Below are 15,558 nucleotides of genomic sequence, written 5' to 3' on the forward strand. Positions count from 1 at the left end.
AGTTGGAGATTACTATACTAATGGTTGTACTGTTATGTTGTGGGAAATGAAGCGACCAAACACCGAGGGATTTTGGAGTACGAGGTTTATTGTTTAACGTGCACGGGCTCAGAGGAATCATTTCCAAATTCTGAGCAATGAACAAAGGATTCTTGGGGTTTTTATAGTCTACAGGGTCTTCTGTCTACGTGGCAAGGCGGGATACAGAAGCGGAATGCGGAGGTTAGTTCTAGCTAAGGGGTAGAAGCAGAGGACAAAGGCCAAACCTGAGGGTCAGTTTTAACAGCAGGGGTGTTAATCTCAGTCCTAGCTAATGCACTGTTGTTTACTTATCCTAGACAGCCCCATCATTCTCCCCAGGGCGCCTGGGGCCTGGGCAAATAAAGGTTAAACAGAGGTTTTTCTAAGTTTCCTATATCACAAGGACACTGAAGCAGACTATTTACGGGACAGAGGTTAAAGGCTCCCATTATTCAGTTCCAGGGCTCCTATCAGTTATACTCTATTAAGAACACATCTGAATCAGGATATTAGTCACAACCTCATCAAACTTACGGTTCCTTGTCATTTGCACCTGTCCTACTGTATTGGGAACCACCCTGCCTGGTTTCAGAAGCTGTAATCCCCCATGGCTAAGGCTGAGTAAAAAGACCTTGGGACCATAAACCACTAAGGAGACAAAGCTGATCTTCCTGGTAGGGGCACCACCTCTGCTCCCTTTACTTCACCCTGCTTGGCCCAGGGCAGATGACTGGTTAGCCAATGACGGGTAAGATTCCTCAAGAAAGGAATGACCTAAGACAGACATGGTCTCGAAGTGGCCCTCAGGGAGGGACTTGGGGGCTATAAAAAAAGGGGCTGCTGGACCCTTGCCCCTCAGCTTTCACATAGCCTCAGTCATTCTGTCTGTGAAAAGCCTCCTAATCTCTTGGCTGCCTCACTTCCCCTGCCTGACTTAAGCCGGAAACAACGCCGGAGGGCAGTGCAGCCCTGGGCTGGAAAAGGCAGGTTCCCTGGGTGATCAGGCCTAAGAAAGAATGCATGAACTCCTGTGAAACCTGCTTTGCTAAGAATACCCCAATTTAAATGATAAGGGTCCAAGCATAGAATGAGTTTGTTTCCCCAAAGTTTTATTGGCACTTTAGCTAACTGACCAGGACTCAGAATAAGCCCTCAGAGTTATTTGAATGTTATCTATTGTTGGATCCTTACTGCCTGACAATGACCGATGAGCTTTACCTGTATTCCTGTGCAAATTGAACCCAACAAAAGCCCATTGAACAAAAGGCTCATTTGAGAGATGGGCCATGTTTCCTCCCCAAGAAGATCCTGTCTTTGGCAGACTTATTCTCACCATGGCAGCGTGGGGGGGGGCGGGTGAGATCTGCAGGCAGAGCCACACCCCCACGTACACACTAATGCAGAGTTAAATGGGATGTAATAAAAAATTTTCATCCTGAATGTTTCAAATCTCTGATAGTGGTATGATATCTGTGAGCCTCCCTGAAGACACAGAAGTTCTTAAGACTCTTTTATCGGAAGTAGGAAGACCGAGGGTTTCCACACGGCTCTTCTATGGAAACAGTCTCCACTTTCTCCTGGGTCAGGACAACAGTGTGGAGATTCCCAGTTGCTGAGAACATCAATTTCAGCTCCACACTCATGACAAGAAATAATTGCAGGGTAACTTGACACGCTGCCAAAGTGGACTTGATTCAGAGCCCCATTTACCACCTAACAAAGCCAGGGTTTAATAAATTAAAAGTGGTCTGGATATTTTCCTCGACTAGGTACTTCGTGGTAGGAGCACAGGCCCAATTGGGGAAAACTCAGAAGAATATGCACAGGACATGCTTCTGATGTTGCTGTAGGGTGAACCCATGTCCTTCCCTTCTCTAAAGTGGCACCAAAGCACTGAACCGACTCAAGCAGCAACTGGTGACGTACAATGGGCCTCAGGGTGGCTCACCTGGGGCCTCTAGTTATGAGACCTGGTAGAATTTTGTTACAATAACCATGAAGGAAGCACTTTCTGGTTTGGACAATTCATTTGCTAATTGGCCCATTTTAGACAAACACATTGCTCTGGCTACTCACTCTGATAACCTTTCCCAGCTCTTGTTTGCAGTTAAGACCTGTTACTCATAATCCTTAAAGCATTGTAAAAATTAAAAGCTCATTTCAATGGAATCAGTTCCAACTACTATTCTTGGCTTTTTATGGTGACCTTTCTCAACAATTCTTAGAGCCTCAGTAAAGGTAATAATTGGCTCCCCCAGGGCACATGGTTTGCCCGTGAGTGGTCAGGCTGCACATTTATGATAAATCCTCTCCACATTTCTAGTTTCTCAAGTCATTCCATTCCTTTCCCTATGTCTTGGTTCAGCAAAAGCCACTGTTGAGTCCCAGTGTCAGTCACCCAATCAGTAAGTTAGCAGAGTGAGGCTACTATCATCTGAACAGCTAGCACACTGAGTGCAGAACTTCTGAAAAGGGCACATTGATAACTTATCCAAATAGTTAATTACATTCTTTTCTCCTTGGTTAAAGTCTTTTGGAGTTCATTTTCGTCTGACTAGAGCTAATGTGGGGTGGGTGGTGGGTCATGGACTAAAGAGGAAGGAAGGAGGCTTGAGGGGAATCACTGAGGAGAACTCTCTCTCTTTGAGGAGAGGCCTTTTAGATCCCCAAGCCTTTGAGACCAGCAGACAGGGCAAGAGGGGTCATTGTTTCCTGGGCAGACAGATTGGTGTGGGGCTGGGGACGCAGGCACATCACCCACATCTTGCCACTAATCCCTATTCCATTTCTTAGAGCTCTGTTTTTTTTCTAATAATTTTCTAATTTATATGAGAGTACTAGCAAAAGAAGTTTATCTGATACTATAACTTAATAATCCACATTCAAAATATGTGTTTTACTTTGTGCTATTTTAGCCTTGTTGCTACAACAAAATAAGACATTATTTTATCATAGTTATAGAATGTCCCTAGGCTTCAGTATGTCTTCATTTGAAAATGTGCAGTTCTCAGATTCCCAGACCATGCCTGTAAGTTTTTACTTGCATTAGAAATTGCCACCCCCTCCCATACACCTTCCATGGCCCCATTCACAAAGAAAACCCAATGGAAAGCCCAGGGAGGTCTGTTGGGAACTGCCCTGTCTGGTTTCAGGAGCTGTAACTGCCCCATGGCTAAGGCTGAGTGAGCGACCTTCAGACAATAAGCTGCTAAGGAGACAAAGCTTATCTCCCTGGCAGGAACACTGCTTCTGCTCCTTCATCCATAACTGGCCCCCAGTGCTTGATCAGTTAGCCAGTGATGGGTAAGATTCCCCAAGGGGGGAACAACCTAAGACAGGCATGATCACATGGAGGTCCCAGAGGACTCAAGGAGGTATGGAGAAAGGGGGCGATGGGCCCTTGCCCCTCGGCTTTGACATAGCCTGAGTCCTGATTCTGTCTGCAAGAAGTCTCCTAATCTCTTGGCTGCCTTACCCTGATTGAATTAAGCCTGAAACAATGACAGAGGGTGATGCAGCCCTGTGCTGGAAAGGGTGGGTTCCCTGGGTGATCAGGCCTGAGAAAGAATACATAAAATCCTGTGAAACCTGCTTTGCTAGCAAACCTGAATGCTCTTGATTAAATGATATCAGTCTGAGCAGCAAATGAGTCTGTTTCCCAAAGTTTTGTAGTCCTTTAGCTAATAGACCCTGACTCAGAATAGGCCCTCCTAGTTCTTTGTATGCTATCTATTGTTTGATCCTTACTGCCTGACAATGATTAATAAACTTTACCTGTATTCCTGTGCTAATTGAAACCCAATAAAGGCCTGTATAGGCAAGGGTTGGTGCACTCTCCCCTTGAGAAGAGTGGCCAGGCCACTCTGAGGAGCTTCCCCCTTGAGGGACTAGCCACGCCATCCCTTTTCCTCCACAGGACTCAGTAGTCCATGTGAATTTGTCTCGTATCTCAGCCATGATGCCATGGGCACTGCAAGCTGGTGTCCGTGTCAGAGGTCTAGAGTGGAAAGATAGCCACTTAGCCTCCCTCATATGGATGGAAGGTCTTTTCTAACTTCCCCAAGCCAAGGATCCACAGTGGAATTTGGAACCAAAGCCTCAGTTCGTAACCAGGTGTTCCTTTGCCTCATATTATTCTGTGCAAACATGTATTCTCATCAGGAATGTCACAGAACTGGAAAGCCTCCTGTGACAGGAGAGGATTAGGTGTTTAAAGTCTTGAGTTTCTTCCATTTCTCTTTCTACGTGTAGAATTACCTCTTACCAGAATCTTCAACCTGACTTACATTGAATACCATGGGAAGTATTTAAAAACAAGGAACCCATGTCCGTGTAATAGGTAAATGCACTAATAACCACAAACTGAAACACCCTGTGCTGACTTTATATGATTCTTCACACGGAAAGTGGCACATTCAAAAACAGACTGAGTGCAACAATGTGACTCACAATATACTACCTGAAAATTGCACACCAACAACGGTTCAAAGTAAATAAGTAAAACATTACAAGACAAGAATTAGCCCTGGCTGGTGTAGCTCAGTGGATTGAGTGCGGGCCTGTGAACCAGACAATCATGGTTCAATTCCCAGACAGGGCACATTCATGGGTTGCAGGCCAGTTCCCAGCAGGGGATGCACCAGAAGCAATCATACATTGATATTTCTCTCCCTCTCTCCTTCCCTTCCCCTCTAAAGATAAATCAATAAATTTTTTAAAAAAGACAAGAATTACTTTAACAAATATTTATCTGTAATTTTCCCAGCACTGTCTTACAGCTACAACTTCCTTTATTCTCATAACTGGGTAGTTTCATATTATATATCTATAGACTTATATGAGACTTTATCTACACAAGTTCAATTTTCACCTTTGGAAAAGTCCTTATCCTCTTTGGAACTGTTTTTTTTTTTCAGCTATAAAATGGAGGTATCCTCTAGATCATTTTTCTAAAGGACCTTGAAGCTCTAATTTAAATGTGTTTGACTTTTAAAAGATTGACAAGTTTTTTATACTCCATCTAGCTTAGTCTTCTATTTATATAGTTGTATATCTAAATAGTTCTGCTTAAAATAATGGTGCCTATTCTGATGCAATGTCCTAGTAATTTTCTTTTCAAATATGACTTAAATTATTTTTTATTTTTTCTCTTTTATTGTTGTTCAAGTACAGTTGTCTCCATTTTCACACCAGCATTTTCCTGCGCCCTGCCCACCCCCACCTACCACACTCTATCCTACCCCACTTTGCCTTTGTCCATGGGTCCTTCATACATGTTCCTTGATTACCTTTTCCCTTCTTTCCCCTGTTATCCCCCTCCCACTCTCAGGTTACCGTCAGTATGTTCTTTATTTCAATGTCCATGGTTATATTTTGCTTGCTTGTTTGTTTTGCTAATTAGGTTCTACTTATAGGTGAGATCATATGGTGTTTGTCTTTTACCACCTGGCTTATTCCACTTGGTATAATGTTCCCCACTTCCATCCATGCTGTTGCAAAGGGTAGGAGCTCCTTCTTTCTTTCTGTTGTGTAGTATTCAATTGTATAAATGTGCTATAGTTGTTTCCCCCCCATAGGATTATTTTATTTTTTAATAACTTTTTAAAAGATTTTATTTATTCATCTTTAGAGGGGAGAAGGAAGGAAAGGAGAAAAGGAGAGAAACACCAATGTATGGTTGCCTCTCATGCATTCCCTGCTGGGAACTATCCTGCAACCCAGGCATGTGCCCTGACTGGGAATCAAACAGCAATCCCTTGGTTTGCAGGCCCATGCTCAATCCACTGGGCTACACCAGCCAGAGCATGTATAAATTTACTACAGTTTTTTGATCCACTCATCTACTGATGGGCACTTAGGATGCTTCTAACACTTGGCTATTGTAAATTGTGCTGCTATGAATGTTGGGGTGATTATATCAAATATGACTTAAATTTAAAAAGCACATTTTAACTTTATTTTTATCATTGACCCTATTACAGATGTCCCCATCCCCCCCTTTGCCCACTTCCACCCAGCCCCCACTCCAAAGTAATGACCATATGGTATCCATGTAGAATTTTTAGCTTCGAAGTTCTTTCAAATTCCATCCTTATACCTTTATGGCCTAAGTAGATAAGGCAATATCATCTCCACTTAATAGACAAGAAAACCAAAACCCAGAGAAATCGAAGGAGTGATCCTTCTTGACTCTTTCCTGATCAAGTGTATGCTCTTAGCAGGATCCCAATGCTACAGCATCATCAAAATCAACTAAGTAAACTTCCTAGGAGAGTTGTGGTTCATGTTTTGCTGTTAACAAAGCCCACACAGCATATTTCCTGCTGCAGTGTATTTCCCCACAAGTTAATTGCCCCCACAGGGTGAAGAAGTGATGTCAGCCCCCCTGCTCCCACCCCCTGGGGACTCTAAAGAGGAAGAAGGTACTTGCCAGAATATAAAACTCCAGAGGCCAAAGTCTAGGAAAATTGCTGTCAATACTTTCAAAAAGGCTAAGGGAGGAGGAATGAGCCAGAGAAGGGTACAGGAAGAGCACAGTGACAAAGTCAAGAAGGGGCACGTCAGAGGAGGAGATCGAGGGGTCTCCACAGGAAACAGCAAGAGCACCAGGACACTGGATCAGGCAGCAGGCCGTTGCCTCACCGCACATTTGCACACAGGTGGTGGCCACCAGCAGGAGCGGCTCCGGAGGGAGGTACAGGGGTAGTGATGGAAATCCTCCTGCAATATATATTTATTAAAAGTATGTTACAGACATTGAAAACACAGGAGACAGCTGAGATCTCTTAATAGCATTATGCTTTATAAATAAGTTTAAAGGGGAGACAAAAACAGTTGTAATCTACCCAACAAAGGCCGATTTACCTCTCAGTTTGCTCCCCCAATAAGTTTCAGAGTGTACCTTAAGTCCAGTTCAGCTCACACAGCGTGTGAAATGGGCAGATAAAGCTAGTATATGGGTAGAACTAATGCCCTTCCCCCAGGACTATTTGTAGAAACTGCTTCTTTTCCTGTTCCACAGATGAATATATGACATGCTGATAATAAAATGTGGTATTGACTAAATTGTATACACATGTACTTGGAGCAGTTTTAGTTGTTAATGAGAAAACCAGGGGCATTTTTCTGCCTTCCCAGAAAAAAGAAACGATTATTTCTATGCAAAAAGAGTAATAAATTATAAAAATAAATGAGGATTGAGATGTTAAGGCAGGCAGAAGGTAAGAGGGAAAATATAGTACAAAAAGGTACTGGGACAAGGAAGAAATGGATTTTCTGTGTGTAAGAACAAAATTTAAAATGTAAATTGATATGGCAGCAGAAGAAATTGGTATTTCTTTTTTGGAATCTACGCCAACTCCTCCTCCATCCTTTTTTTTTTTAATTTAACGAATAAGAAATTGACAAAATAAGACTAAAATTTTTAAAGAGATTTGTTCAGAAGAATGTAGCTAATTAGTAAATTAGTTGTAACAGTCTCAGCAGTGAAATTCTTATGATTTCAGGAGCTAGATTATAAGACCTAACTGACATTAGCCTGGACTCAATGTCTAAATAACAAGGACATCCATACAAAGGGGAATGCATTTATTCAGTTAGATTTAAGAATCTTTCTGTGCAAGTTATGCTGCAAAGTTGGGATGAAAAGAAAAATGAGACAAAGACCCTGTAGGAGCTCACAGTGTAATGGGGAAATCAGGCATATGGGGTGAACTGCAACAGGCTTAGAAATCCTGTAGGAACATGAGTGAAGTAATGCAGAAGCTGTGAGACACCAGTGACCACTGGGAGGAAAGGCTTTACTTCGGAGATCACATGCAAGTGCTAACTTGGATCAGGTGTCAGAGGAGCAACGCCATTCCAGACTAAAAGGACAAACATCCATCAGTGGTGTCCAACCTGCAACCTGTCCAACCAGGGATGGCTATGAATTCGGCCCAACACAAAATCATAAACTTATTTTAAAACTTTCTTTTACTCATCAGTTTTCATAATTGTTTGTGTATTTAATGTGTGGCCCAGAGATGCTGAAAGATTGGACACCCCTGGATACAGAAACAGCAAAGAGTGTTTGGCTAGAGCACTAATTTACGGCACAAAGTGCAGAGAGAGGGAAGGCTAGGGAAGTAGGTCAATGCCAGATTTGAGGCTCTCTATTCCTACATGTTGTGGCAATAATTTTGGACTTTCCCTATGGGCACTGTAACACCAAGGTTGATAATCAAGAAAGTGTCTAGAAAATCTCTAAGAATTTTCTCAGAAATTGTTTAAGAATAGATTCTCTAAGCCCTGGCTGGCATAGCTCAGTGGATTGAGCGCGGGCCTGCGAACCACACGATCGCGGTTCAATTCCCAGTCAGGGCACATGCCTGGGTTGCAGGCCAGTTCCCAGCAGGGGACTCATGAGAGGCAACCACACATTGATGTTTCTCTCCTTCTCTCCTTCCCTTCCTCTCTAAAGATAAATAAATAAAGTCTTTTTAAAAAAGAATAGATTCTCTAGCTACATGTTGAGGGATTATTTAGTTCCTCTGTGGTTTAGACCCTTACTTATGGGGATCACCTGACTCAATTTGCCCAGGACTCTGCTAGGTTCAACAAGAAAATAGCTAACTCTCCAGAAAATTTGTTTTCACTAACAAGAGCTGTTCTTGTGGGTTCGAAGACTAAGCGATAAGAACATGGATACACGGTGATTCGTGGTGTAGAAATAGTGGAAGTGGTCAGATGGCCACTGTAGTTGCAATCTTGGGCCTTTTGCCTATTAGGAGTCCAGCTGGAAACCAAATTTTATTCCTGAAGGAATAAAGGCATCGCCTGAAGCCTTTTGCATGATTCTGAGTGACCCTCATGTCCTCAGCAAGATGACATGCCACTTTGGATATTTTCCCACATTGGTAAACAGACTATTAGAGCAAAGATTTGTGGCAAGAAGGTGTCACTAGGAAGAGTACACCTCACATGATTCCTCAGGGTCTGGAAGACTTGTGGCACCCCCCCTAGTCAATTTCCTGACTTCTTCCTGTCCCTGTGCCAGTAATCCCAGGATAAAAGGGCTCTGTAACACTGCTTCCAGTTTGAGGACTCAGATCTGCTTTTCGACAACTCACTGAAAGCTACAGGTTCACTTTAGGCCTGAGGCATAAATACCATGACTAGAGTTTCTATCAATACAGGACCACAACACATGGTTGGTGGCAAATAATAGCTAACATTTATTGCATGCTCCTCTGAAATATTTGAATTAATTTATTTAACCCTTACAACAGTCCCAGGAAGTAGGCACTGTGATTGTCTCCACTTACAGATACAGGCAAAGAAAAGTGAAATGGCTTTTCCAAGATCACCAATAAGTGCAGGTGGAAAAGCTAGGATGCTTAAATTTTAGGCCATGCTCTCAAAATACAATGTATGCTCCTGTGCTAAGTGGACAGATGGATCAATGAATAAATAGATGGACTTCACTGATCCAGCAGCAGAGAGAAGCAGGGACAACAGATGCCCTAGGGCTGAGATTTTGTGTTGTTCACTATCCTGAAATATTTTAAAGAACATGTGCATTTTTAAAATAGAATTTATTAAAATAGATATTTTAGCCATAACTCTAAGCGTTCTGAATATTTTATATTCACTGTATAACCCAGATAATACATTTTTAAAAATCTACACAGGTTTTTATTGGGTACACTTACACTAGAAAATATAATTCCAACTCTCATTTTTAAAAAAAGTCAGCTGTAACCTAACTCTCTGGTACGTAGATCATAGATCTACAATAGGAAAACAATAGACCAGTCAGTTCTTTATAGATTTATTTAGGTTTTATATGATTATACTTCTTCCTGAAATAAAAAGCTCTGTGTATGGTCTGTCCTTTGCTCTCCTGAGTTGTATACACATAATCTGTTACATAGGTTTTAACCTTGGAGGGAACAATTTTCCCCTGGAACCAGGATGAACTCAGAATAAGGACTTGTGGGGAGCGTGAGGAGAAAAAATGACTAAGAACAACAGCTAGAACCAGAGTGAGATCTCTCTTTTTGAGATCACTTTCTTGGATCCTTTCTGTTCATATTTGGGAAGGACACAGAAAAAAAATATGTTATACCCAGAGTATTTGAAGACCATTTGAGACTTCTCTTCTCCTCCTTCTTTTTGCAGATGTAAACAGCAAGGAAATGCAAAGTGGAAACCACACTTCCGTGTCTCACTTTATTTTGGTGGGCCTGCACCATCCACCACCACTGGGGGTACCACTCTTCCTAGCTTTCTTTGTTATTTATGCCCTCACTGTCTGTGGCAATGGGCTCATTATTCTCACAGTCTTGGTGGACACCCAGCTCCACCGACCCATGTACTGGTTCCTATGCCACCTCTCCTTCTTGGACATGACCATTTCCTCTGCCATTGTCCCCAAGATGTTAGCTGGCTTTCTCTTGGAGAGCAGAGTTATCTCCTTTTGGGGCTGTGTAATTCAACTTTTTTCTTTCCATTTCCTGGGCTGCACTGAATGCTTCCTTTACACACTCATGGCTTATGATCGTTTCCTGGCCATTTGTAAGCCTTTACATTATGCCACCATCATGACTCATAGCATCTGTAACTACCTGGCTCTAGGTACCTGGCTAGGAGGCACACTCCACTCACTTTTCCAGACAAGCTTCATATTCCGCCTGCCCTTCTGTGGTCCAAACCGGGTAGACTATTTCTTCTGTGACATTCCTGCCGTACTACGTCTAGCTTGTGCTGACACCACCATCAATGAACTGGTCACCTTTGTGGACATTGGTTTTCTGGCCCTCACCTGCTTTGTGCTTATCCTCACATCCTATGGCTGCATAGTGGCTACCATCCTGCAAATCCGGTCTGTCGATGGACGCCGCAATGCTTTCTCCACCTGTGCTGCCCACCTCACTGTTGTCATTGTTTACTATGTGCCTTGCACCTTCATTTACCTTCGTCCCGGCTCACAGGAGCCCCTGGATGCGGTGGTAGCTGTCTTCTACACTGTCGTCACTCCCTTGCTTAACCCCATAATCTATACACTGCGCAACAAAGAAATGAAGGCAGCAATATGGAGGCTGGGAGGGGGAAAGGATTTGCAGCCTCATTGACTACAGACATCCCAGACATACAGCAGATACCAAAATTTAAAGCACAGATGGGACACCCAATAATTGGGAATATTTTAGACAGAAAGAGAGGGAAGGATTCATGGAGAGAGTACAGGACTTCTAGGTACAGAAGTGAGAACACTTGTAAGTTCCACACTGGACCTGCTTTCAAAAACGATTCTTTGTATTTCTTTCTTCTAGACCAACGAAAATCAAGCAAAGCACCTCAGCAAGGATGGAACCTTGCAGGAAATATCCAAGATAAGCAAAATACTCACATCAAAGCTCTATTTCTCTGTGACATCGACCTACATGTATATTACTGCTCCTGATCCCTGTACTGATACCCATATAATTTTTCACAGGTCACAGGTAAACTTTATGCAAACCAACTGACTTGACTTGGATAATAATTATGTGAGGTAGGTATTATTCCTCCCAGGTAACTATGGAGAAACTAAAGTTCAGAAAATAGGTGCCTTTTCCAAACTCTCTACTCTCTGCCATTTAATTTGACCAAAAAAACAAAAATGGTAGAGAAGCCCTAACCTGTGCAGCTCAGTTGTTGGGCATCATCCCACAAAGCTAAAGGTCACCAATTTGATTCTCAGGGCACATGCCTGGGTTGTGGGTTTGGTCTCTGGTCGGGACCTGTGCCAGAGACAACTAATTGATGTTTCTCTCTCACATCCATGTTTCTCTCCCTCTCTTTCTCCCTCCCTTCCCCTTCTTTTAAGAATAAATAAATAAAATCTTTTAAAAAACTGGTGGAGGAACATGAACTTGAGGGGGCAATTTTACCACAATATGAGGGAGCCATTACATGTGCCCTGCATTATATATGACCTGAGTAGTTCTAGCTTCTCAGCTTGCATGAGATGCCACTTCCAAAAAGTTGATACAGGTCTGTCAAGGATAAGCTTCCTTGCTCCACAAGCATAGATTAAGTGCCCATGATGTTTCCATGGATATTAATGAAATAGATAACATGAGATGGTAGAAGAATATATATACTATCCCATTCTTATATTTTTCCACAACTGTTGAGTATGAAATGTGGAGCAGGATGGGATGGTTGCAAGCAGATGACCTGAAACCTGTTCTAAGTGGTCTTTCTTGTGAAAGTCTTACTTGTAAAAATATGCATTTCAATGCAACAAAAAATGTATTTATTATAACTCCAAAATGATGACATTGTTATATATTCTAAATGAGTTTATAATTTTATGAGTAGAAAATGCATTAGAAAAGGCATAGAGATATATAACTAGTAAATGAATAAGAAACACTTGGTATAACTCAGTGTATAGTAAGTATTGTAATAATTCAGGGAAAGAAAAAAAAAGAAATCATTAGGCTCAGAATTTGTAAAGCTGGCATTCTGAAAAGGGAGGGTAATCTATAGTTAGAAGGTATTTTAAATTTAGTCAGTCAGAGAAAAGGAGTAGATTGAATTTTTATGTGATAGGAGCAATAGAAGCCATTAAAATAATTCTAGGATAATGCTCTGGAGAAATCTAATTACCTTAGGAGGAAAAGCCCTGGGGCTGGCACAAGGCAACTACAAATTCTATCTGACAAACATACAAAATTGTGGCACCATGAACATCTAAACATTCCATGGCACAAAGAGACACAAAACTTACTTGATACGCCTTTTGGGCCAGAGCAGAGACCACCTGGAAGTAGGATTAAAGCAAACATGAGTACCTTTTTTTCATCATAGCCAATGACACACAAAAATAAAGGGTCACATAAAAAATTAAGTTGGACTTCTAGCCAAGATGGAGGCCTAGGTAGACACACTGTGCCTCCTCACACAACCAAAAGAAGGATAAGAAATTTTTAAAAACAAAAACAACCAGAACTAACAGAAAATTGAACTGTATGGAAGTCCAACCACCAAGGAGTTAAAGAAGAAACATGCATCCAGACTGGTAGGAGGGACGGAGACAGGCAGCCAAGGAGGAGAGGACTCGTGTGGCAAGGCAGTGGCTGGAGAACCAGGGTGAGCAAGGCAGCAGCTGATAAACAGGGTGGTCCCATACTTGTATGAAGATAAACTGGGAGGAACAACTGGGGAGTGAGGCAGACCTCGTAACCCAGGGTTCCAGTATAGGGAAATAAAGCCTCAAAACCTCTGACTGAAAACACTTGTGGGGGTTGGGGCAGCAGCAAGAGAAACTCCCAGCTCACAGGAGAGTTCAGTGGAGAAAGCCACAGGGACCTAGAATGTACACATACCCAACTACCCAGGGAAGCAGCACCAGAAGAGCCCAATTTGATTGTGGGTAGCAGGGGAAATGACTAGAAACCAGCAGAGAGCAGAGCAAGCAACACTGTTCCCTCTCAGACTCCTCCCCCACATACAACACCACAACACAGCAATGGGAGTTGTCCCACCCTGGTGAACACCCAAAGCTCTGCCCCTGACTATATAACAGCTGCACCAAGACCAAAAAATTGCCCAAATGAAAGAACAGATCAAAGCTACAGAAAAATATACCTAAGTGACAAAGGGATAGCCAACCTCTCAGATGCACAGTTCAAAACACTGGTAATCAGGATGCTCACAGAATTGGTTGAATATGGTTGCAAATTACAGGGGGAAATGAAGACTATGAATAGTTAAATAAAGAAAAATATACAGGGAACCAACAGTGATGGGAAGGAAAGTGGGACTCAAATCAACATTTCGGAGCAGAAGGAAGGAAGAAACATTCAACCAGAACAGAATGAAGAAATAAGAATTCAAAAAAACAAGGAGAGGCCTAGGAACCTCCAGGACAACTGTAAACATTCCAACATCTGAAGCATAGGGGTGCCAGAAGAAGAGGAAGAGCAAGAAATTGAAAGCTTATTTGAGAACATAATGGAGAACTTCCCCATTCTGGCAAAGGAAATAGACTTCCAGGAAATCCAGGAAGCTCAGAGAGTCCCAAAGAAGGTGGACCCAAGGAGGAATACACCAAGGCACATCATAATTATATTAGCCAAGATTAAAAATAAGGAGAGAATCTTAGAAACAGCAAGAGAAAAGAAGACAGTTTACCTGCAAAGGAGTTCCCAAAAGACTATCAGCTGATTTCTCAAAGGAAACCTCACAGGCAAGAAGGGGATGGAAAGAAGTATTCGAAGTTATGAAAGGCAAGGACCTACATCCAAGATTTCTCTATCCATCAAAGCTATCATTTAGAATGGGTGGGCAGACAAAGTGCTTCCCAGATAGGGTCAAGTTAAAGGAGTTCATCATCATAAAGCTTTTATTACATGAAATGTTAAAGGAACTTATCTAAGAAAAAGAAGATGAAAAATATGAACAGGCCCTGGCTGGTGTAGCTCAGTGGATTGAGCGCAAGCCTGAAAACCAAAGGATTGCAGTTCGATTCTCAGTCAGGACAACTGCCTGGGTTGCAGGCCAGTTCCCAGCAGGGGATGCACAAGAGGCAACCATACATTGATATTTCTCTCCCACTCTCCCCTTCCCCTCTAAAGATAAATAAATAAAATTTTAAAAATATATGAACAGTAAAATGACAACATACTCACAGCTATTAACAACCAAACCTAAAAAAAATAAACAAAAACCAAAAATAAACTAAGCAAACAACTAGAACAGGAACAGAATCACAGAAATGGAGATCACATGGAGTGTTCTCAATGGGGCAGTAGGAGGAGGGAAAGGGAAAGGTACAGAAAATAAGTAGCATAAATGGTAGGTAGAAAATAGACAGGGGGAGGTTAAGAGTAGTATAGAAAATGTGAAAGCCAAAGAACTTATTTGTACCTCCCATGGACATGAACTAAAGGGAGGGAATGCAGGTGACAGGGAGTGTGCAGGGCAGAGGGGAATAAAGGGGGTAAAATGGGACAAGTGTGATAGCATAATCAATACTTTTAAAATATATTTTTAAAGTAAAAAAATAAATAGAAAAATATTCTTAATTTGTTGTTTAACTTTTTTCCTTTTTATTGAGTTTATTGGGGTTACACTGGTTAATGAAATTCTGCAGGTATCAGGTATACAATTCTACAATACATCATCTGTTCACCGTATTGTGTGTTTTGTTTAGCTTCTAAAAGAGAAATATAAAATATCACATCATTTTAAATTAAGAAACTTACCCCATAAAAACAAGAAATGTCTATCACTTTATTTGTTATCCACAGATAAAACAGCAGTAGAGCTGCTATGTAAACCTATGTCTGAGCCCAGAATTTGAACTCTCCATTAAAAAGAACCATATAAAAGTAGCAACATTTTTATGCAATTTCACCTCTTAACTTGGTATTTCATTTTCAAGCTCATTTTGAGGTTATCTAACCCTGAGAAAGAGAAAAAATAAAACAGAACAGAAAAAGTAGTTAGTCTGAATATTTCTCCAGTTTCAAAAACAGTAACTAAGAACATACTACTTACTGA

At 41.7% G+C, this 15,558-nt stretch overlaps 2 protein-coding genes across 2 annotated transcripts in view; both read left to right on the plus strand.

The window, feature by feature from the left end:
* Nucleotides 1–6,727, plus strand: part of TMEM225 (transmembrane protein 225) — a 30,963-nt gene extending 24,236 nt beyond the window's left edge. The window contains exon 6 of the mRNA XM_053659431.1: nt 6,383–6,727. Coding sequence (XP_053515406.1) covers nt 6,383–6,727 — 345 coding nt within the window. The remainder of the gene's footprint in view (nt 1–6,382) is intronic.
* A 3,439-nt stretch (nt 6,728–10,166) lies between these two features.
* Nucleotides 10,167–11,135, plus strand: LOC119044047 (olfactory receptor 10G6). The gene has a single exon (XM_037138260.2). It carries the CDS (start codon nt 10,200–10,202, stop codon nt 11,133–11,135), a length of 936 nt encoding a protein of 311 aa, XP_036994155.2. The 5' UTR covers nt 10,167–10,199.
* The last annotated feature ends 4,423 nt before the right edge of the window (nt 11,136–15,558 follow it).

The sequence above is a fragment of the Artibeus jamaicensis genome, unplaced genomic scaffold (assembly GCF_021234435.1).
Source record: "Artibeus jamaicensis isolate MK-2021 breed Jamaican fruit bat unplaced genomic scaffold, CSHL_Jam_final scaffold_660, whole genome shotgun sequence".
NCBI lineage: Eukaryota > Metazoa > Chordata > Mammalia > Chiroptera > Phyllostomidae > Artibeus > Artibeus jamaicensis.